The sequence below is a fragment of the Atractosteus spatula genome, chromosome 8, assembly GCF_055471065.1.
Source record: "Atractosteus spatula isolate fAtrSpa1 chromosome 8, fAtrSpa1.hap1, whole genome shotgun sequence".
Lineage (NCBI taxonomy): Eukaryota > Metazoa > Chordata > Actinopteri > Semionotiformes > Lepisosteidae > Atractosteus > Atractosteus spatula.
The window spans coordinates 2,130,091-2,153,708 of NC_142713.1; the positions used below are offsets into that span (position 1 = coordinate 2,130,091).

At 56.4% G+C, this 23,618-nt stretch overlaps 2 protein-coding genes across 5 annotated transcripts in view; both read right to left on the reverse strand.

Annotated features, from left to right (window-relative positions):
* Positions 1–3,057: 3,057 nt before the first annotated feature.
* tmem86b (transmembrane protein 86B) lies at positions 3,058–7,103 on the reverse strand. Its single transcript, XM_088923306.1, has 3 exons — positions 6,963–7,103; positions 5,694–5,937; positions 3,058–5,325 (listed from the first exon to the last, which is right to left on the reverse strand). The coding sequence occupies exons 1-3, from the start codon at positions 7,011–7,013 to the stop codon at positions 4,865–4,867; spliced, it is 756 nt and encodes a 251-aa protein (XP_088779432.1). The 5' UTR covers positions 7,014–7,103; the 3' UTR covers positions 3,058–4,864.
* Positions 7,104–9,232: 2,129 nt separating this feature from the next.
* LOC148829043 (serine/threonine-protein phosphatase 6 regulatory subunit 1-like) overlaps positions 9,233–23,618 on the reverse strand; it is a 35,616-nt gene continuing 21,230 nt past the window's right edge. For all 4 annotated transcript variants that reach the window (XM_088923255.1, XM_088923256.1, XM_088923254.1 and 1 more), the window contains 11 exons: positions 20,667–20,756; positions 19,921–20,018; positions 18,236–18,293; positions 13,907–14,052; positions 13,672–13,805; positions 11,978–12,110; positions 11,790–11,872; positions 10,708–10,996; positions 10,429–10,560; positions 9,852–9,926; positions 9,233–9,350 (listed from right to left, as the gene is read on the reverse strand). In XM_088923255.1, the coding sequence (XP_088779381.1) occupies positions 9,890–9,926; positions 10,429–10,560; positions 10,708–10,996; positions 11,790–11,872; positions 11,978–12,110; positions 13,672–13,805; positions 13,907–14,052; positions 18,236–18,293; positions 19,921–20,018; positions 20,667–20,756 (1,200 nt within the window). In that variant the 3' untranslated portion in view covers positions 9,233–9,350; positions 9,852–9,889. The remainder of the gene's footprint in view (positions 9,351–9,851; positions 9,927–10,428; positions 10,561–10,707; positions 10,997–11,789; positions 11,873–11,977; positions 12,111–13,671; positions 13,806–13,906; positions 14,053–18,235; positions 18,294–19,920; positions 20,019–20,666; positions 20,757–23,618) is intronic.

Genomic DNA, 23,618 nt, shown 5'->3' on the forward strand with positions numbered 1-23,618 from the left:
GTACATTAACACTGCACTGAGAGAGAGAAGGGTTCATACAGACACACTGACTGGACACTCCAGTACATTAACACTGCACTGAGAGAGAGGGGTTAATACAGACACACTGACTGGACACTCCAGTACATTAACACTGCACTGAGAGAGAGAGGGGTTAATACAGACACACTGACTGGACACTCCAGTACATTAACACTGCACTGAGAGAGAGAGGGGTTAATACACACACACTGACTGGACACTCCAGCACATTAACACTGCACTGAGAGAGAGAGGGGTTCATACAGACACACTGACTGGACACTCCAGTACATTAACACTGCACTGAGAGAGAGAGGGGTTAATACAGACACACTGACTGGACACTCCAGAACATTAACACTGCACTGAGAGAGAGAGGGGTTAATACAGACACACTGACTGGACACTCCAGTACATTAACACTGCACTGAGTCCACCACAGGACACACACACACACACACACCAGGGCCAGTCCATCACAGGACAATTAACCCACCGACATGTCTCTGGACTGTGGGAGGACACTGAATCACCTGGAAGAAACCCACAAGAACACGGGGGGAGAACATGCAAACTCCCCACAGACAGCACCCCAGGCCCAGAACTGAACCCAGGGCCCAGCGATCATCAAAACATTTAACTACACCATATCTCGTACAACCTCTTACAATGTCTGTTCAGACAGCTGAAGCTGCTGTCCAGTGGCTCGACTGCTCTTCCGCACATCAGGAAAACCAGCACAACACAGACTGCCCGCCGGGCCAGCGGTGTCCCCATCGCGACCTTGCCGCGGGAGGCGCCACTAGGGGGCAGCAGAGCACAATTCCCACACTGCCCCGCAGAAGCGCCATACACGTTCAGAGCCAAGTAAAAAAACCGGTGTTCGGCGAGCTCTCCGGGTCCAGGTCAGTGACCCTGCTCCTGTAAGCTGGGAGTAGAGTCTGTTGTGGGAAATTCTTCCTCAGAGGAGCAGGACACAATCTTGTGCAGATTCGGTTTAACTGAGCTCAATAAGACCGACAACGCACGCCGGGTCTGCCCCGCAGAACAGACACACTGCAAGGGTCTCCCAGCTCTTATATATCCAGTCAGAAGAAAGTCTGTTTCACAATCTGAGTGCCTGTCCTGTTCTTTGATATGTAATTACTTCTTGTCCTGCTCTGTCTTGCTCTAGGTTCTGTCCTCTGATAGGCAGCAGGCACTGGTCTGGTTTGTCCTGTTTGTGGGTGTTGTTCCTGTTGTTGACTAGCCACTGGGGCTGCTCAAGCAAGTCAGCTTCATGGCATCTTAGTGTCACTTCTGTTTGAGGCTGAATTAACAGACCCCATCAACAGCTCTCACAAGGTGCTGAAGTGGTGATGCTGTGACGCTGGATAAGTGAGATGTATGCATGTCCCGCTTCAGGTCCTAACCAGGAAAATCACACTCAGCACAGGCACTGCCTGCGGGGTCTCCTGTCTATCTAAGGTGGTCCTAAGGCGGTCTGCGCGCGTTAAAGGCCGTCTCCCAGACTCATGTCCGTCTTCCTCGTCCACCCCGGCCGCCGTCTTCTGTACCCCGGACATGAGGGACCGGGAAGGTCCTCACAGACACGAGGGACCGGGAAGGTCCTCACAGACACGAGACACGAGGGACCGGGGAGGTCCTCACAGACACGAGGGACCGGGGAGGTCCTCACAGACACGAGACACGAGGGACCGGGGAGGTCCTCACAGACACGAGGGACCAGACAGGTCCTCACAGACACGAGACACGAGGGACCGGACAGGTCCTCACAGACACGAGGGACCAGACAGGTCCTCACAGACACGAGACACGAGGGACCGGACAGGTCCTCACAGACACGAGACACGAGGGACCAGACAGGTCCTCACAGACACGAGGGACCAGACAGGTCCTCACAGACATGAGACACGAGGGACCAGACAGGTCCTCACAGACATGAGGGACCGGACAGGTCCACACAGACACGAGGGACCAGAAAGACCCTCACAGACACGAGACACGAGGGACCAGAAAGACCCTCACAGACACGAGGGACCGGACAGGTCCACACAGACACGAGGGACCAGAAAGACCCTCACAGACACGAGGGACCGGACAGGTCCACACAGACACGAGGGACCAGAAAGACCCTCACAGACACGAGATACGAGGGACCAGAAAGACCCTCACAGACACGAGGGACCGGACAGGTCCACACAGACACGAGGGACCAGAAAGACCCTCACAGACACGAGACACGAGGGACCAGAAAGACCCTCACAGACACGAGGGACCGGACAGGTCCACACAGACACGAGGGACCAGAAAGACCCTCACAGACACGAGACACGAGGGACCGGACAGGTCCACACAGACACGAGGGACCAGAAAGACCCTCACAGACCTTTAGCGAGGTCTGGACGCGCAGACGGCGACCCGGGCGGCAGAGGACGGCGCCGAACCGGCCCGGCCCGGCCCGCCCAGACCGCCAACGGCAGCTCTCGCCTCACGGAGACCGTCTCCTTCGGCTCTTACCGGGGCAGAGAGGGGCTGGACCCGACGGGCGATGAGCCGTTTTCGCCCGTTTTCCTTTTTCGGGCCTTCCCGCCGTCTCCTCCCTCACTCCCACAAGACAACCGTCACTCCTCCTCCCGCCCCCGCGAGCGCCTTCCCGCCCTCTCTCCGCTCTCGCGGCCCCCGCCCCCGCCCGGAAGTTCCGCTCGCTCTAGTCGCTCGGCGTTAGGAGGGTGAGCAGTCGAGCGCCGAGCCGATCGAGCGATCGATCAGCGCCGGGAGCGGCTCGGACCCGCTCTCGGCAGTCCCGTTCGAGGACGGAGGAGAAGAAGCCGTCGTCGGTCGCCACAAACCCCGTTCGGCCACAGCTCGTCTCGACGAAGTGTGTGTCGGTTTTAGAGGCTGTCCGTGAAGAAATGTTGTTGGTGTTGTTGTTGTTGTTGTTGTGTGGTGGTAGGAACGACCGTTAGCGAGTCGGCTGTGCAGAAACAGTGACGTATAATCAACACATAACAACGTCATTACGAAGCACAAGTAACAGGCTTATTCCCTGCTGAAAAGAGAAGAAAGAAAACACAACGTTTTCTTCAGGTGCCCTCGTCTCTCCTCTGCCTCACACCTGAAGAAGGCTCCACGGCCGAAACGCTGTGTTTTCTTTCTTCTCTTTTCAGCAGGGAATAAAAGCTATGACTTTTTTATTATTATTAAACGTATAAATAATTTACCAATACAACTACAACCAGAGGATCAGAAACAGGTACAAGAGGGGAAAAAAACATTTAACCGCCAGAGGTAATGAAGTAAATGATGTGATCAAATTGTATTTTTTTACATATATCATGTCTTCCTTGCTTTATTATTTCTCAATTTTTTTATATAATTTAAATATCCACCTCAAAAGTACTAAAAAGGGGAGTATTATTAGACCATTTTGATTTATGAATGTGAAATTTACCCAGATTGACCAATAAATTTACTATAAATAAATGCTATTTTTCCAAATGTTCTATTCAACAGTACAATAAAACAGCAAAATCCTTCAATCTAACCTGTTGCTCGTTCCTGTGCAGCCTGACGCAGTCCCCCACCTGAACTACTGGGAGCCAGGGGACTTGGTTTTTGATGGCAGCAGTGCGTTTGCACAATGTTGTTGCTGCTGTTGTGGTACTTTTTCATGATCATTCTACTGTCAGTAATTCAACTGGTCACCATTCCCTGTTCAGACGTTAGAAACCGCAAACTTTCATACCGTTTAAATTCTTTCCCTTTCGTGTTTTACAGGATTTCACGTTGTCTTTTCCAAGATATGTGTTTCTAACGAGACACTAATGTCACATCCGTGAAGGACCAGTGAATGGTCACTCAATATACTACAGTTGGCCTGTTTTAATTGAGTATAATAAAATAAGAATACCCTGGTCATTTTTGTACTTCTCATTGATATTTATATTGCTTTTAGCGAAGAACCTGCAAAACCCAATTGTACCAGACCAACAGGCTAAGCTCTCATCAGCGCTAAATTGAAAAATATTTCGGGGTTTTTTAGGATTTTAAAAAAATACAATCTTGTTTCTCATACTACATTTCTTTCCACGTTGAAGAAAATATCAGGACCACCAATTTAACATCATACTGCAGCAGTTAGTTACATAACACACCCTGCAGCCCTGTCCCGTATGTAATAGTTTCTCCAGTGCAGTGTGTATATTATAGAGCTCTGGAGCACCGAGTGTAGGAGATTGGGGTACAGGACTCTCTGTATAGGGGCCAGGAGTGTAGGGTTGTAGTACAGAGCTCTGGAGCTCCGAGTGTAGGAGATTGGGGTACAGGACTCTCTGTATAGGGGACAGGAGTGTAGGGTTGTAGTACAGAGCTCTGGAGCTCCGAGTGCAGGAGATTGGGGTACAGGACTCTCTGTATAGGGGCCAGGAGTGTAGGGTTGTAGTACAGAGTTCTGGAGCACCGAGTGTAGGAGATTGGGGTACAGGACTCTCTGTATAGGGGACAGGAGTGTAGGGTTGTAGTACAGAGCTCTGGAGCTCCGAGTACAGGAGATTGGGGTACAGGAGACTCTCTGTACAGGGGCCAGGAGTGAGGAGTGTAGGGTTGTAGTACAGAGCTCTAGAGCTCCGAGTGCAGGAGATTGGGGTACAGGAGACTCTCTGTATAGGGTTGTGGTAAAGGGCACTGGAGCACAACTGGGGTACAGGGAGGATGCAGTAATCTGGTTAGAGGGGACAGAGAACCGTGTTCTGGGGTCCGTGTCATGGCGATAGTGGGGCGGAGGTGTCGAGGTCACAGGCGCGTCGAGAGGTTTGGCCCCTGCAGGTCCCTTCCGCTCCCATCACTTCCTCTTCCTGTTCCCCAGCCCCGCCCCCGCGACCTCACTTCCTGCCCTCACGTCCCCCACGGCGATCAGCAGCTGGGCCAGGTAGTAGGTCACCATGACGACGGGGCGCCCCCAGGGGGCGGTGACCGGATCCACGGCCCGGAAGGTCAGCAGGGCCAGGACGAGGTCGGAGGCCATGAACAGCAGCGCCCCCAGCAGGGGGAGAGCCCGGCCCGCCCGCAGGGCCAGCGTGGCCATGCCTGTGAGCAGCAGGCTGTACACGCCCACGGCGGGCGAGAGGGCGGCCGCGTCTGGCCGGGCGGCCAGGTGGGGCAGCAGGTAGACGTAGAAGCCGGCTGCCACCGCCCAGAGGGTCAGGGAGAGGGGGAGGAAGAGGGAGGAGGAGGAGGAGGAGGGGGAGCGGGAGAGGAAGGACAGGGAGTAGAGGAGGTGGGCCGCGGCGAAGCACGCCATCCCTGAGAGAGAGAGAGAGAGAGAGAGCGGAGCTCAGTCTATGCGGAGTTTGCATGTTCTCCCCCGTGTGTGTGTGTGTGTGTGTGTGTCCTGTGATGGACTGGCCCTGGTGTGTGTGTGTGTCCTGTGATGGACTGGCCCTGGTGTGTGTGTGTGTGTGTGTGTGTGTGTGTGTGTGTGTGTGTGTGTGTGTCCTGTGATGGACTGGTGTGTGTGTGTGTGTCCTGTGATGGACTGGCCCTGGTGTGAGAGTGTGTGTGTGTGTGCGTGCGCGTGCGCTTGCATCCCGTGATGGAGTTTCCACTGTGTGGATCTGTCCTGCTGTCCTGAAGGGTCAGTGGTCAGGGGAGACGCCCGGACGCTCGGTTACCGTGAAGGAAGAGGTGCGTCCAGATCAGGCAGGCGTCCCCCGCGGCCGAGAACAGCAGCCCCCCGGCCACGCCCGCCAGGCCCCGCCCCCCGCGGTGACAGAGCACCACCAGGGCCAATGAGAGCGCGGGGGCGGCCTTCACCGCCGCCGCCAGGGGGGAGGGGGCGGACTCTGGGATCCAGAGGTGGAAGTAGAGGGAGCAGGAGATGAGGAAGGGCAGGAGAGAGAGGAGCAGAGCGAAGGACTGGGGGGGAGGGGGGGAGAGGAGAGAGCGGGACAGAGAGGGAGAGAGGGGTAGAAAGAGAGGGAGGGAAAGAGAGGGAGAGGGAGAGAGGCGAGAGCAGTGAGGGGAGGAGAGAGAGAGAGAGAGGAGAGAGGCGAGAGGGAGAGAGGCGAGAGCAGTGAGGGGGACAGAGAGTGAGAGAGGAGAGAAGGAGGGAAAGAGAGAGAGAGGGAGAGAGGCGAGAGCAGTGAGGGGGACAGAGAGGGAGAGCAGTGAGGGGGACAGAGAGGGAGAGGGAGAGAGGAGAGAGGGAGGGAAAGAGAGAGAGAGGGAGAGAGGCGAGAGCAGTGAGGGGGACAGAGAGGGGAAGAGAGAGGAGAGAGGGAGGCAGAGAGGAGAGAGTTAGAGGGAGAGAGGAGAAGAAAGATAGAGGAGAGAGAGAGAGATAAAGGGAGAGGCAGAAACACAGGAGGGAGAGAGAGAGAGATTAATGCATTAAGATCCATTCACAAACACGAGGCTGGTGATGTCAGCTGGCGTATGTCAATACTGTACGTATATCCACCTGGAGTCTTTACTGTCCCACTGTCAGACACGGTGTCTGTCCCCGGAGCACACTGGTGTCTTCTCCAGGTGTACTGGTCACTGATCTGTCCCAGTGCGAGCCTGTCTGAGCTCAGCTCGTCCACCTGGAGTCCTTACTGTCTCACTGTCAGACACGGGGCTCAGTGCCGATACAGTGTCTGTCCCCGGAGCACACTGGTGTCTTCTCCAGGTGTACTGGTCACTGATCTGTCCCAGTGCGAGCCTGTCTGAGCTCAGCTCGTCCACCTGGAGTCTTTACCGTCTCGCTGTCAGACACAGGGATGTAGAGACGAAGGACTGGAGGATCATGGGACACAGGCAGGTAGAGACGGAGGACTGGAGGATCATGGGTCACAGGGATAGAGACAGAGGACTGGAGGATCATGGGTCACAGGGATAGAGACAGAGGACAAGAGGGAGGCAGAGAGGAGGAGGATCGTGAGAAGTTTCCCGCTCCCTACCGACTTCCTGCGCTCCCGGCGGTCGTACGCGTGCGTCTCCAGGATGTCCATGGTCCGCCTGCCCGAGGGGCTCGTCGCTGGCGCACTGGGAGCGCGCGGGGTGCTGTCGGCACGCGTTCCTGCCGGCGACTGGAGAGCAGAGCCGAGCCGTGTGTGCCCGTCACCTCCCGCTGCCTGGATGGGCGCGTCCCGCCCCCCGCTGTAGACTTTGCACCCCTCTGAGCCGCTCCCTCTCTCCCTCGGGGCGTCCGTATTAGCCCCCCTGTGATTTACGGCCCCAGCTCTGTGGACTCGGCGTCGGGCTGGCGCCGTCCCTCCCCGGCGGCGATAACGAGACGAGGTGCCGCAGTTTAAAGACCAAAGTCTGCCCACGTGGCAGGAGGGGGCAGGAGGGCTACGCGCGTCAGAGAGGCGCCGGCCCAACAGCCGATCCTCTGCTCCTCTGGTCCAAACGGGGCAGCCAGGCCTGACAGCGTCCAGTCGTCCCGTGCCCAGTCCAACCCCCCCCCTACTGTGTCCCAGCTCCTACACCAGCGACCCCCCCCAGTGTCCCAGCTCCTACACCAGCGACCCCTCCCCCAGTGTCCCAGCTCCTACACCAGCGACCCCCCCCACCACTGTGTCCCAGCTCCTACACCAGCGACCCCCCCCCCAGTGTCCCAGCTCCTACACCAGCGACCCCCCCACACTGTGTCCCAGCTCCTACACCAGCGACCCCCCCCCACACTGTGTCCCAGCTCCTACACCAGCGACCCCCCCCACTGTGTCCCAGCTCCTACACCAGCGACCCCTCTCCCCACTGTGTCCCAGCTCCTACACCAGCGACCCCCCCCACTGTGTCCCAGCTCCTACACCAGCGGACCCCTCTCCCCACTGTGTCCCAGCTCCTACACCAGCGACCCCCCCACACTGTGTCCCAGCTCCTACACCAGCGACCCCCCCACTGTGTCCCAGCTCCTACACCAGCGACCCCTCTCCCCCCACTGTGTCCCAGCTCCTACACCAGCGACCCCCCCCCAGTGTCCCAGCTCCTACACCAGCGACCCCTCTCCCCCCACTGTGTCCCAGCTCCTACACCAGCGACCCCCCCCCAGTGTCCCAGCTCCTACACCAGCGACCCCCCCCCACCACTGTGTCCCAGCTCCTACACCAGTGACCCCCACACTGTGTCCCAGCTCCTACACCAGTGACCCCCACACTGTGTCCCAGCTCCTACACCAGCGACCCCTCTCCCCACTGTGTCCCAGCTCCTACACCAGCGACCCCCCCACACTGTGTCCCAGCTCCTACACCAGCGACCCCTCCCCCAGTGTCCCAGCTCCTACACCAGCGACCCCCCCACTGTGTCCCAGCTCCTACACCAGCGACCCCCCCCACACTGTGTCCCAGCTCCTACACCAGCGACCCCTCCCCCAGTGTCCCAGCTCCTACACCAGCGACCCCCCCACTGTGTCCCAGCTCCTACACCAGCGACCCCTCTCCCCCCACTGTGTCCCAGCTCCTACACCAGCGACCCCCACACTGTGTCCCCGCTCCTACACCAGCGACCCCCCCCACCACTGTGTCCCAGCTCCTACACCAGTGACCCCCACACTGTGTCCCAGCTCCTACACCAGCGACCCCCCCCACACTGTGTCCCAGCTCCTACACCAGCGACCCCTCCCCCAGTGTCCCAGCTCCTACACCAGCGACCCCTCTCCCCACTGTGTCCCAGCTCCTACACCAGCGACCCCCCCCACACTGTGTCCCAGCTCCTACACCAGCGACCCCCCCACTGTGTCCCAGCTCCTACACCAGCGACCCCTCTCCCCCCACTGTGTCCCAGCTCCTACACCAGCAACCCCCCCACTGTGTCCCAGCTCCTACACCAGCGACCCCTCTCCCCCCACTGTGTCCCAGCTCCTACACCAGCGACCCCCCCCCCAGTGTCCCAGCTCCTACACCAGCGACCCCCCCCACCACTGTGTCCCAGCTCCTACACCAGTGACCCCCACACTGTGTCCCCGCTCCTACACCAGCGACCCCCCCCACCACTGTGTCCCAGCTCCTACACCAGCGACCCCCACACTGTGTCCCAGCTCCTACACCAGCGACCCCCCCCCACACTGTGTCCCAGCTCCTACACCAGCGACCCCTCTCCCCACTGTGTCCCAGCTCCTACACCAGCGACCCCCCCCCCACTGTGTCCCAGCTCCTACACCAGCGACCCCCTGCCTCTGCTGCGACCCGCCCCCCCCCCTGCCCCCCACAGAAAGACGACCAAGAAATAGTTTTATTGCAAACGCTTCGCAAATGACCATTTATTATTTTCCCTTTTGGTCAGAGAGGTCACTCCCGGCGCACGGAGACGGGCAGGCTGGGCCGCTGCCCCGACGCCCTCTTCTTGCTCTGGAAGGACAGACAGGGGAGAGAGACAGGAAACCGTGAGAGAGACTCGGGGACTGGCCCGAGGGACGCTGACCTCTGACCCTCCTCGGCCAGCTGGTCCTGGAGCTCAGCGACACCAGCCGGCCTCAGGACAGCACAGCACAGACACAGGTACGGCTCAGTGTCCACAGCCTGGACACTGGACACCTGACTGTCCAGAGAGGACAGGCTCAGTGACCACAGCCTGGACACAGACACTGGACACAGGAAGACCTGGCTGCCCAGAAAGGACAGGATCAGTGTCCACAGCCTGGACACAGACACTGGACACAGGCAGAGCTGGCTGCCCAGAGAGGACAGGCTCAGTGACCACAGCCTGGACACAGACACTGGACACAGGAAGACCTGGCTGCCCATAGAGGACAGGCTCAGTGTCCACAGCCTGGACACAGTGGGAGGGACAGGCAGAGCTGGCGGGTGTAAAAGACGGACTTGGACAAGGAAGGCTGACGGGAGACTCACTCAGCGTGACCCTCGCTCTCCTGTCCAGGCGTCCAGGGTCACGTCGCTGGAGACTGGGGGGGTGTTGGAGGGAGGCTGGGGAAGAGATCAGTGAGGTAATCATCATTATTTATTATCTCTGAGAGGACAGAGGGACAGCGGGACAGAGACAGGCACACACAGAGGGGCAGAGAGAGATTATACCAGTAACAGGGTGTCAAGACGGGGACACCCTGAGAGACAGGAGAACAGAGGAGCAGAGAGAGACACACAGCACAGGGGGACAGAGAGAGATTATACCAGTAACAGGGTGTCAAGACGGGGACACCCTGAGAAACAGGAGAACAGAGGAGCAGAGAGAGACACACAGCACAGGGGGACAGAGAGAGATTATACCAGTAACAGGGTGTCAAGACGGGGACACCCTGAGAGACAGGAGAACAGAGGAGCAGAGAGAGAGAGACACACAGCACAGGGGGACAGAGAGAGAGAGGAAGACGAACACAGAAGGGGTGTGAGAGAGAGAGACGGGCACAGACACAGCTCGACAAGACCGAGAGCGCAGCAATGCACCCTGGGACAGAGTGTGGCAAGCTACCTGTGCCCCGGGGGCATGACCTCACTGGGCGGGGCGTTGCCCGCGGCGTCAGAGGCCCGGGGCGGGGCCAAGGGGTCCTGAGGAGAACCACCGACAGCAGGAGGTACTGAGGTAGCTGTAGGTACTGCCTGGCTAAAATGACCAAAAAAGAAAACCGTAAAACGATAACCAGACGTCTGTTAATAAAACAAGAGAGTGACGGGGTTAGAAAAAAATAATAACTCCGGTTAAAACAGGAGGAGGCGCCCCGAGCCCCGAGCCAGTACAGAGCGAGCTCACCTGCTACAGCAGGGCGCTGCGGGCCGGGCGCCTGAAGAGGGAGTCCCAGCCCCCCCGGGGGGCGCCCCGCTGGGCCCCTCTGCGTCTCCCTTCCCAGCACGCCTCCCTTCCCCGGCCCCCGCGACCGCGCTGCCCGGGCGGGTTTTTGAAGAGCCGCGGCCCCCCGGCCCCGCGCGGGGCGGCCCCTGCGGCCCCTGCGCCCCCCCGCCCGCGCGCGCCGGCGCGGGGCCGCCGTTCCCCTCCGAGGCAGCAGGGGGCGCTGTGCTGGGGGCGGCGGGCAGCTGGGAGCCTGAGGCACACAGCGGGAGAAGCAGGGTCAGAAACACCGACCATCAGGACTCAAACACGCAGCCTGTGAGAGTGTGTGAGTGAGTGTGAGAGAGAGTGAGAGAGAGTGAGAGAGAGTGAGTGTGTGAGAGAGTGAGAGAGAGTGAGTGTGTGAAAGAGTGAGTGTGTGAGAGAGTGAGTGTGTGAGAGAGTGAGAGAGAGTGAGTGTGTGAAAGAGTGAGTGTGTGAGAGAGTGAGAGAGAGTGAGTGTGTGAAAGAGTGAGTGTGTGAGAGAGTGAGTGTGTGAGAGTGAGAGTGTGTGTGTGTGAGAGAGTGAGTGTGTGTGTGTGTGAGAGAGTGAGAGAGAGTGAGAGGGCTTTATAATAACGGGGTTAAATCATTTTAATCACAAAAGGCTGAAATACTGCCGCCAGAGAAAGAACTTCAGGAAAAAGCCTGTGTCAGAGAGAGAGGGAGAGGGAGAGGGAGAGAGGGAGCGAGAGGGAGGGGGAGAGAGCGAGAGAGAGCGAGAGAGAGCGAGAGAGAGCGAGGGAGAGAGCGAGGGAGAGAGCGAGGGAGAGAGCGAGAGAGAGCGAGAGAGAGGGAGGGGGAGGGAGGGGGAGAGGGGGAGAGGGGGAGAGAGCGAGAGCCTCCAGTCTTGAAAGAAGCCTTATTAAAGGCGTCAGTCGTGTAGAATAACGGTCTTTCACAATCTGCATCACAAGAGGCTGAAATACTGCCGCCAGCAGAACACCGGCGACTCGGGGAGAAACGGCGCCCCCCCACGGCGGTCCCCTGGCCCGGCGATGACCCACCCGGCGGCGACGTCACTTCCTCCTCCCGGGCGGGGGGGCCGGCGTCCGCGCGGGGGGCAGCGGGACCGGCGGCTTCCGCGGAGCTGCGGAGGGAAACACAAGCGCCACACCCGCCGCGTGAGGGCCTGGAGCGCAGAGAGAGGGGGGGGACCCCCCACCCCACGCGCCCCAGAACCCCACCCACGTACCTCCGGGGGCCGGGAGCGGGCTCATCCTCGGAGAAGACCTCCCAGTTGCCCCCCTCCCCCTGCCGGCACTGCTCCCCCCAGCCGCTCGAACCCGAGTCCGTCACCGCCAGGAAGGAGAGATCGGCCGCCCAGCCTGAGGCAGAGGGACGGGAGGTTTAATCAGCGCAGGGCGGACAGGGGACCAGGACCCCACCCCAGGAGGAGCCGCAGCGCGGGCTGGGGCGCGTCTCGAGCCCCCGCGGCGGACGGGGACAGGGACACGGCGACGTGCGAAACCTCCGACCCCCAGCACAGAACAGAGGACGCGTCCGGGTCCGCGCCGCGCCGGGCTCTGCGATTCAGAACCAGGCCAGCGAGACCTCCGGTGGGGTGAGGCGGCCCTGTGACTCTGTAGACAAGCGGGCTCGTGAACCCAGCTCTTCTCCTCCAGCAGAAATATCGCTCTCCGCTTCCAGACGGTCTCACTGACACATGCGACTCGTCAGCTCTGCCTGCAGGTCACCTGGGAACATTCCTGCAGTGAAACGTCTGCTGCACAGCCTGTACTCATCCACTCGCCCATCACAGTGCCTCAGTCAGTACGGGGACTAGTGAGCAGGAAGGGCCGCCTCACCTCGCTGCTCGTATATTCCTCTGCGGATTTCCCCTAGTTTGTGGTGCCAGTTTCTTCTTCTACTTCGGTTTTGCGTCTGGTCTTTCAGATGAGACGTCAAACCGAGGTCCTGACTCTCTGTGGTCATTAACAATCCCAGGGTGTCTCTCGACAAGAGTAGGGGTGTTACCCCAGTGTCCTGACCAAATGTCCCCCCCTGGCCTTTACCCCTCATGGCCTCCTAATAACCCCCCTCTCTGAACTGGCTCCATCCCTCTGCTCTCCTCCCCACTGAGAGCTGGTGTGTGAGAGAGGACTGGTGCATCATCCAGGTGGGGCTGCACACTGGTGGGGGGTAGTGGGATTCCCCCTGACCTGGACAGAGCTCGGAGTGGAGGGTCCAGACAGGCGCTCTAGAGGTGTGAGACCTTAATTATTATAACCTGTGATGGACTTGAAACCTTCACTTCCTGACAGTATATTAAGACCTCATCACACACGTGTGCGCCTGGGAAGACGGCTAGACGCTGCTGGGAGAGGTGTGAGTGGGGCCAGCAGGGGGCGCTCACCCTGCGGTCTGTGTGGGTCCTCATGCCCCAGTATAGTGACGGGGACACTAGACTGTAAACAGGCGCCGTCCTTCAGACGAGACGTCAAACCGAGGTCCTGACTCTCTGTGGTCATTAACAATCCCAGGGTGCCTCTCGACAAGAGTAGGGGTGTTACCCCAGTGTCCTGGCCAAATTCCCCCCCTGGCCTTTACCCCTCATGGCCTCCTAATAACCCCCCTCTCTGAACTGGCTCCATCCCTCTGCTCTCCTCCCCACTGAGAGCTGGTGTGTGAGAGAGGACTGGGGCATCATCCAGGTGGGGCTGCACACTGGTGGGGGTAGTGGGATCCCCCCTGACCTGGACAGAGCTCTGGGTGGAGGGTCCAGACAGGGGCTGTAGAAGTGTGAGGGATTATTATTATTGTGTGGTGGTCTGAAATGCACCCAGCAACACTGCTTCCTTCCAGCCCCCCAAATAACGTAACTGGGGTGCCGATTCTGCCAGCGGGTCCGGTCCAGTCCAGTCCGGTCCCGTCCCGTCCCGGACTCACCCTCTCCGGAGTCCCGACTCTGCTGCCCGCCCCGGCTCGCCGTGCGGGGCTCCTCCTCGCCCCCGCCGCGCCCCTCCTCCTCCTCCTCCTCCTCCGAGTCGGCGCTGCCGCGGCTGTCTGTGCTGTCCGAGGTCCTGGCGGAGAGACAGACACAGGCAGGACGGAGGAGGGGGGACAGTGAGCTTCACCCCCCCCCCCCCAACCCCACGGCGAGCTGCACTCTGGCGCCCCCCACCTGCAGCTGTTGGGCACCGTCCCCGAGGAGACGCGCGGCTCTGCATCGGGCCAGGAGTCCTCCTCGCCATCTTCATCGTCCTCTCCGTCGTCATCGAACTGCTGGATCTTCTCCTTACAGCACAACTCAAACAGGGAGGACTGAGACTGGAGAGAGAGAGAGGGGTTAATACAGACACACTGACTGGACACTCCAGTACATGAACACTGCACTGAGAGAGAGAGGGGTTCATACAGACACACTGACTGGACACTCCAGTACATGAACACTGCACTGAGAGAGAGAGAGGGGTTAATACAGACACACTGACTGGACACTCCAGTACATTAACACTGCACTGAGAGAGAGAGGGGTTAATACACACACACTGACTGGACACTCCAGTACATTAACACTGCACTGAGAGAGAGAGGGGTTCATACAGACACACTGACTGGACACTCCAGTACACTAACACTGCACTGAGAGAGAGAGGGGTTAATACAGACACACTGACTGGACACTCCAGTACATTAACACTGGACTGAGAGAGAGAGGGGTTAATACACACACACTGACTGGACACTCCAGTACATTAACACTGCACTGAGAGAGAGAGGGGTTAATACAGACACACTGACTGGACACTCCAGTACATTAACACTGCACTGAGAGAGGGAGAGGGGTTAATACAGACACACTGACTGGACACTCCAGTACATTAACACTGCACAGAGAGAAAGAGGGGTTCATACACACACTGACTGGACACTCCAGTACATTAACACTGCACTGAGAGAGAGGGGGGTTCATACACACACTGACTGGACACTCCAGTACATTAACACTGCACTGAGAGAGAGGGGGGTTCATACACACACTGACTGGACACTCCAGTACATTAACACTGCACTGAGAGAGAGAGGGGTTCATACACACACTGACTGGACACTCCAGTACATTAACACTGCACTGAGAGAGAGGGATTAATACAGACACACTGACTGGACACTCCAGTACATTAACACTGCACTGAGAGAGAGAGGGGTTAATACACACACACTGACTGGACACTCCAGTACATTAACACTGCACTGAGAGAGAGGGGTTAATACAGACACACTGACTGGACACTCCAGTACATTAACACTGCACTGAGAGAGAGAGAGGGGTTAATACAGACACACTGACTGGACACTCCAGTACATTAACACTGCACTGAGAGAGAGAGGGGTTAATACAGACACACTGACTGGACACTCCAGTACATTAACACTGCACTGAGAGAGAGAGAGGGGTTAATACAGACACACTGACTGGACACTCCAGTACATTAACACTGCACTGAGAGAGAGAGGGGTTAATACAGACACACTGACTGGACACTCCAGTACATTAACACTGCACTGAGAGAGAGAGGGGTTCATACAGACACACTGACTGGACACTCCAGTACATTAACACTGCACTGAGAGAGAGAGGGGTTCATACAGACACACTGACTGGACACTCCAGTACATTAACACTGCACTGAGAGAGAGAGGGGGGTTCATACAGACACACTGACTGGACACTCCAGTACATTAACACTGCACTGAGAGAGAGAGGGGTTAATACACACACACTGACTGGACACTCCAGTACATTAACACTGCACTGAGAGAGAGGGGGGTTAATACAGACACACTGACTGGACACTCCAGTACATTAACACTGCACTGAGAGAGAGAGGGGTTCATACAGACACACTGACTGGACACTCCAGTACATTAACACTGCACTGAGAGAGAGAGGGGTTCATACACACACTGACTGGACACTCCAGTACATTAACACTGCACTGAGAGAGAGAGGGGTTAATACACACACACTGACTGGACACTCCAGTACATTAACACTGCACTGAGAGAGAGGGGGGTTAATACAGACACACTGACTGGACACTCCAGTACATTAACACTGCACTGAGAGAGAGAGGGGTTAATACACACACACTGACTGGACACTCCAGTACATTAACACTGCACTGAGAGAGAGAGGGGTTAATACAGACACCCTGACTGGACACTCCAGTACATTAACACTGCACTGAGAGAGAGAGAGGGGTTAATACAGACACACTGACTGGACACTCCAGTACATTAACACTGCACTGAGAGAGAGAGGGGTTAATACAGACACACTGACTGGACACTCCAGTACATTAACACTGCACTGAGAGAGAGAGGGGTTAATACAGACACACTGACTGGACACTCCAGTACATTAACACTGCATTGAGAGAGAGAGGGGTTAATACAGACACACTGACTGGACACTCCAGTACATTAACACTGCACTGAGAGAGAGAGGGGTTAATACACACACACTGACTGGACACTCCAGTACATTAACACTGCACTGAGAGAGAGAGGGGTTAATACACACACACTGACTGGACACTCCAGTACATTAACACTGCACTGAGAGAGAGGGGGGTTAATACAGACACACTGACTGGACACTCCAGTACATTAACACTGCACTGAGAGAGAGAGGGGTTAATACAGACACACTGACTGGACACTCCAGTACATTAACACTGCACTGAGAGAGAGAGGGGTTCATACACACACTGACTGGACACTCCAGTACATTAACACTGCACTGAGAGAGAGAGGGGTTAATACACACACACTGACTGGACACTCCAGTACATTAACACTGCACTGAGAGAGAGGGGGGTTAATACAGACACACTGACTGGACACTCCAGTACATTAACACTGCACTGAGAGAGAGAGGGGTTAATACACACACACTGACTGGACACTCCAGTACATTAACACTGCACTGAGAGAGAGAGGGGTTAATACAGACACCCTGACTGGACACTCCAGTACATTAACACTGCACTGAGAGAGAGAGAGGGGTTAATACAGACACCCTGACTGGACACTCCAGTACATTAACACTGCAGTGAGAGAGAGAGGGGTTAATACAGACACCCTGACTGGACACTCCAGTACATTAACACTGCACTGAGAGAGAGAGGGGTTAATACAGACACACTGACTGGACACTCCAGTACATTAACACTGCATTGAGAGAGAGAGGGGTTAATACAGACACACTGACTGGACACTCCAGTACATTAACACTGCACTGAGAGAGAGAGGGGTTAATACACACACACTGACTGGACACTCCAGTACATTAACACTGCACTGAGAGAGAGAGAGGGGTTAATACAGACACACTGACTGGACACTCCAGTACATTAACACTGCACTGAGAGAGAGAGGGGTTAATACACACACACTGACTGGACACTCCAGTACATTAACACTGCACTGAGAGAGAGGGGTTAATACAGACACACTGACTGGACACTCCAGTACATTAACACTGCACTGAGAGAGAGAGGGGTTCATACAGACACACTGACTGGACACTCCAGTACATTAACACTGCACTGAGAGAGAGAGGGGTTAATACAGACACACTGACTGGACACTCCAGTACATTAACACTGCACTGAGAGAGAGAGGGGTTAATACACACACTGACTGGACACTCCAGTACATTAACACTGCACTGAGAGAGAGAGGGGTTAATACACACACACTGACTGGACACTCCAGTACATTAACACTGTACTGAGAGAGAGAGGGGTTAATACAGACACACTGACTGGACACTCCAGTACATTAACACTGCACTGAGAGAGAGAGGGGTTAATACACACACTGACTGGACACTCCAGTACATTAACACTGCACTGAGAGAGAGAGGGGTTAATACAGACACACTGACTGGACACTCCAGTACATTAACACTGCACTGAGAGAGAGAGGGGGGTTAATACAGACACACTGACTGGACACTCCAGTACATTAACACTGCACTGAGAGAGAGAGGGGTTAATACAGACACACTGACTGGACACTCCAGTACACTAACACTGCACTGAGAGAGAGAGAGGGGTTAATACAGACACACTGACTGGACACTCCAGTACATTAACACTGCACTGAGAGAGAGAGGGGGGTTAATACAGACACACTGACTGGACACTCCAGTACATTAACACTGCACTGAGAGAGAGAGGGGTTAATACAGACACACTGACTGGACACTCCAGTACATTAACACTGCACTGAGAGAGAGAGGGGTTAATACACACACACTGACTGGACACTCCAGTACATTAACACTGCACTGAGAGAGAGAGGGGTTAATACAGACACACTGACTGGACACCCCAGTACATTAACACTGCACTGAGAGAGACAGAGGGGTTAATACACACACACTGACTGGACACTCCAGTACATTAACACTGCACTGAGAGAGAGAGGGGTTACTTACAGATTCGCTGTCAGTGTCCAGGAGAAAGGCGATGCTGGAGGCCTTGTCGAACGGTGCGCTGGAGGAGAAGAGAGAAGACGAGAATGAGGAACGAGGAGCGCGGCCGTGCCGCCCGTGTCCGGAGAGACTCCAGACCGGAGAGTCACGTGAGGAACGAGGGGAGGGGAGAGGAGACTCAGCAGGCAGAGCTGGATAGACGGCGCCCCCCTGTGGCCTCTCGCTTGCCCGCAGACTGCTGGGACAGGCGCTCGCCCTACGTACAGGCTGGGCACTAGACTCCGCAGGTTCGAACCCGGGCTGTGGCCCAGGCTCTGTCCCGGCGTGTCCGCATACAGGCTGGGCACTAGACTCCGCGGCTTCGAACCCGGGCTGTGGCCCGGCGTGTCCGCATACAGGCTGGGCGCTAGGCTCCACGGGTTCGAACCCGGGCTGTGGCCCAGGCTCTGTCCCGGCGTGTCCGCATACAGGCTGGGCGCTAGGCTCCACGGGTTCGAACCCGGGCTGTGGCCCAGGCTCTGTCCCGGCGTGTCCGCATACAGGCTGGGCGCTAGGCTCCACGGGTTCGAACCCGGGCTGTGGCCCAGGCTCTGTCCCGGCGCGACGGCGCCCCCCTGTGGCCTCTCGCTTGCCCGCAGGCCCGGGGTGTGTGATGTCAGAGAAGGGGCGCACCTCTCCTCCCATCAGCGCTGACCCCTCCCGACCCCTCCCTCTGCCCATCGGGTCCGAGAGCCCGACTGGCCGACCCCCCCCCACCCCACCCCAGACCCAGATCTGAACCCCGAACCAGGAAACGGTGAAAATAAACGTGCGACAGTCAGACAACGCGTTTCCCCGCGGCAGACGGGCGACACAGCGCCACCTAGCGGAGTCTGGAGAGTTACCTTAGCACGAGACGGAGTTTGACACTGGACAGGAGACACACAGACGCAGGGAGGGAGGGTCAGACAGACAGAGGGAGACAGAGAGAGGGGGGTTAATTAGCTGGACATCAGGCACAAGGGGTCAGAGAGCAAAACAGACTAGAAAAGGGCAAGACAGACCGCCTGCAGCAGAGAGACTGCGTGGACAGACACAGACCTGGCCATCAGAGAGACAGAGACAGAGACAGACCGCCTGCAGCAGAGAGGCTGCGTGGACAGACACAGACCTGGCCATCAGAGAGACAGAGACAGAGACAGACCGCCTGCAGCAGAGAGGCTGCGTGGACAGACACAGACCTGGCCATCAGAGAGACAGAGACAGAGACAGACCGCCTGCAGCAGAGAGGCTGCGTGCACAGACACAGACCTGGCCATCAGAGAGACAGAGACAGAGACAGAGACAGACCGCCTGCAGCAGAGAGACTGCGTGGACAGACACAGACCTGGCCATCAGAGAGACAGAGACAGACCGCCTGCAGCAGAGAGACTGCGTGGACAGACACAGACCTGGCCATAGGAGAGACAGAGACAGATGCTTGCAGCAGAGAGGCTGCGTGGACAGACACAGACCTGGCCATCAGCGAGACAAAGACAGACTGCCTGCAGCAGAGAGACTGCGTGCACAGACACAGACCTGGCCATCAGAGAGACAGAGACAGAGATGGGCAGTCCCACACAGAGAGAGACAGAGAGAGAGACAGGCAATTAGTCCAAAAGACAGAGGGAGAGAGAAGGACAGAATAAGCAAGAAAGGAATTCAGTTACTTGACATTCTCCTCCTCTTCCCCGAATTCTTCATCATTGAATCCAAAGTGATCAACAAAGTTAGGTGTCATTTGCTGAATCTGGTACTCTACAAATGCCTGCGAAACACAGAGAGAGGGGTTAATACAGACACACTGACTGGACACTCCAGTACATCAACACTGCACTGAGAGAGAGAGGGGTTCATACAGACACACTGACTGGACACTCCAGTACATTAACACTGCACTGAGAGAGAGAGGGGTTAATACAGACACACTGACTGGACACTCCAGTACATTAACACTGCACTGAGAGAGAGAGGGGTTAATACACACACACTGACTGGACACTCCAGTACATTAACACTGCACTGAGAGAGAGAGAGGGGTTAATACAGACACACTGACTGGACACTCCAGTACATTAACACTGCACTGAGAGAGAGAGGGGTTAATACAGACACACTGACTGGACACTCCAGTACATTAACACTGCACTGAGAGAGAGAGGGGTTAATACAGACACACTGACTGGACACTCCAGTACATTAACACTGCACTGAGAGAGAGAGGGGTTAATACACACACACTGACTGGACACTCCAGTACATTAACACTGCACTGAGAGAGAGAGGGGTTAATACAGACACACTGACTGGACACTCCAGTACATTAACACTGCACTGAGAGAGAGAGGGGTTAATACACACACACTGACTGGACACTCCAGTACATTAACACTGCACTGAGAGAGGACGTTATCACCTGCTGTAACACAGTCTCCTGAGGGAACCCAAACTCCTTCAGCTCCGAGTCTTCGTCGTCACTGGAGGAGTGAAGCATCTGGACGCTGTCCTGAGGGGGAGAGACGGGAGAGGAGACAAGGCAACAGAGGAGGGGGAGGAGATGGGAGGAGAGAAATGGAGGGTTGAATATTTCATGGCTTTACATGAAGATGGGACGATATCAATAAGGAAAAGAAAACTGACCATGATTACAGAAGAAAAGACAATGACAAATTTCCACATGAAAGTGGCCAAAGTTAAGAAACCAAAATAAGAGAGATGATGCTGGGGGCTGATGGTGATGGTGAAGGGGCTGATGAAGGGCTGATTGTGATGAGGGTGATGAAGGAGGTGCTGGGGCTGATGAAGGGGCTGATTGTGATGGGGGTGATGAAGGGGCTGATGGTGATGGTGAAGGGGCTGATGAAGGGCTGATTGTGATGAGGGTGATGAAGGAGGTGCTGGGGGTGATGAAGGGGCTGATTGTAACGGTGACGATGAAGGAGGTGATGGGGGTGACGAAGGGGCTGATTGTGATGGGGGTGATGAAGGAGGTGATGGGGGTGATGAAGGGGCTGATTGTGATGGGGGTGATGAAGGAGGTGATGGGGGTGATGAAGGGGCTGATTGTGATGGGGGTGATGAAGGGGCTGACTGTAACGGTGATGATGAAGGAGGTGATGGGGTGATGAAGGGGCTGATTGTGATGGGGGTGATGAAGGAGCTGATTGTGATGGGCGTGATGAAGGAGGTGCTGGGGCTGATGAAGGGGCTGATTGTGATGAGGGTGATGATGGAGCTGATTGTAACGGTGACGATGAAGGAGGTGCTGGGGGTGATGAAGGGGCTGATTGTAACGGTGATGATGAAGGAGGTGATGGGGGTGACGAAGGGGCTGATTGTGATGGGGGTGATGATGGAGCTGATTGTAACGGTGACGATGAAGGAGGTGCTGGGGGTGATGAAGGGGCTGATTGTGATGGGGGTGATGATGGAGCTGACTGTAACGGTGACGATGAAGGAGGTGATGGGGGTGACGAAGGGGCTGATTGTGATGGGGGTGATGATGGAGCTGATTGTAACGGTGACGATGAAGGAGGTGCTGGGGGTGATGAAGGGGCTGATTGTGATGGGGGTGATGATGGAGCTGACTGTAACGGTGACGATGAAGGAGGTGCTGGGGGTGACGAAGGGGCTGATTGTAACGGTGATGATGAAGGAGGTGATGGGGGTGACGAAGGGGCTGATTGTAACGGTGACGATGAAGGAGGTGCTGGGGGTGATGAAGGGGCTGATTGTGATGGGGTGATGAAGGGGCTGATTGTAACGGTGACGATGAAGGAGGTGCTGGGGGTGACGAAGGGGCTGATTGTAACGGTGATGATGAAGGAGGTGATGGGGGTGACGAAGGGGCTGATTGTAACGGTGACGATGAAGGAGGTGCTGGGGGTGACGAAGGGGCTGATTGTGATGGGGTGATGAAGGGGCTGATTGTGATGGGGTGATGATGGAGCTGACTGTAACGGTGACGATGAAGGAGGTGCTGGGGGAGATGAAGGGGCTGATTGTGATGGGGTGATGAAGGGGCTGATTGTAACGGTGACGATGAAGGAGGTGCTGGGGCTGATGAAGGGGCTGATTGTGATGGGGGTGATGATGGAGCTGATTGTAACGGTGACGATGAAGGAGGTGCTGGGGGTGATGAAGGGGCTGATTGTGATGGGGGTGATGAAGGAGGTGCTGGGGGTGATGAAGGGGCTGATTGTGATGGGGTGATGAAGGGGCTGATTGTGATGGGGGAGATGAAGGGGCTGATTGTGATGGGGGTGATGATGGAGCTGACTAACGGTGACGATGAAGGAGGTGATGGGGGTGATGAAGGGGCTGATTGTGATGGGGGTGATGATGGAGCTGATTGTAACGGTGATGATGAAGGAGGTGATGGGGGTGACGAAGGGGCTGATTGTGATGGGGGTGATGATGGAGCTGACTGTAACGGTGACGATGAAGGAGGTGCTGGGGGTGATGAAGGGGCTGATTGTGATGGGGGTGATGAAGGGGCTGATTGTAACGATGAGGATGAAGGAGGTGCTGGGGGTGACGAAGGGGCTGATTGTAACGGTGATGATGAAGGAGGTGATGGGGGTGACGAAGGGGCTGATTGTGATGGGGGTGATGAAGGGGCTGATTGTAACGATGAGGATGAAGGAGGTGCTGGGGGTGATGAAGGGGCTGATTGTGATGAGGGTGATGATGGAGCTGACTGTAACGGTGACGATGAAGGAGGTGCTGGGGGTGACGAAGGGGCTGATTGTGATGGGGTGATGAAGGGGCTGATTGTAATGGTGACGATGAAGGAGGTGATGAGGGTGATGGAGGGGCTGATTGTGAAGGGGGTGATGAAGGGGCTGATTGTAACGATGAGGATGAAGGAGGTGCTGGGGGTGATGAAGGGGCTGATTGTAACGGTGATGATGAAGGAGGTGATGGGGGTGACGAAGGGGCTGATTGTAACGGTGACGATGAAGGAGGTGATGAGGGTGATGGAGGGGCTGATTGTGAAGGGGGTGATTGTGATGGGGTGATGAAGGGGCTGATTGTGATGGGGTGATGAAGGGGCTGATTGTAACGGTGACGATGAAGGAGGTGCTGGGGGTGATGAAGGGGCTGATTGTGATGGGGGTGATGAAGGGGCTGATTGTGATGGGCGTGATGAAGGAGGTGCTGGGGCTGATGAAGGGGCTGATTGTAACGGTGACGATGAAGGAGGTGCTGGGGGTGATGAAGGGGCTGATTGTGATGGGGGTGATGATGGAGCTGATTGTAACGGTGACGATGAAGGAGGTGCTGGGGCTGATGAAGGGGCTGATTGTGATGAGGGTGATGATGGAGCTGACTGTAACGGTGACGATGAAGGAGGTGCTGGGGGTGA

What these genes read in the sequence shown, in the direction of transcription:
- tmem86b (XM_088923306.1), bottom strand. Translation starts at nt 7,013, where the DNA reads ATGGACATCCTGGAGACGCACGCGTACGACCGCCGGGAGCGCAGGAAG. An exon ending in GCCGGGAGCGCAGGAAGTCG is followed by an intron (nt 5,938 to 6,962) that starts GTAGGGAGCGGG and finishes CCTCCCCCCCAG; the next exon opens with TCCTTCGCTCTGCTCCTCTC. An exon ending in GACGCACCTCTTCCTTCACG is followed by an intron (nt 5,326 to 5,693) that starts GTAACCGAGCGT and finishes TCTCTCTCTCAG; the next exon opens with GGATGGCGTGCTTCGCCGCG.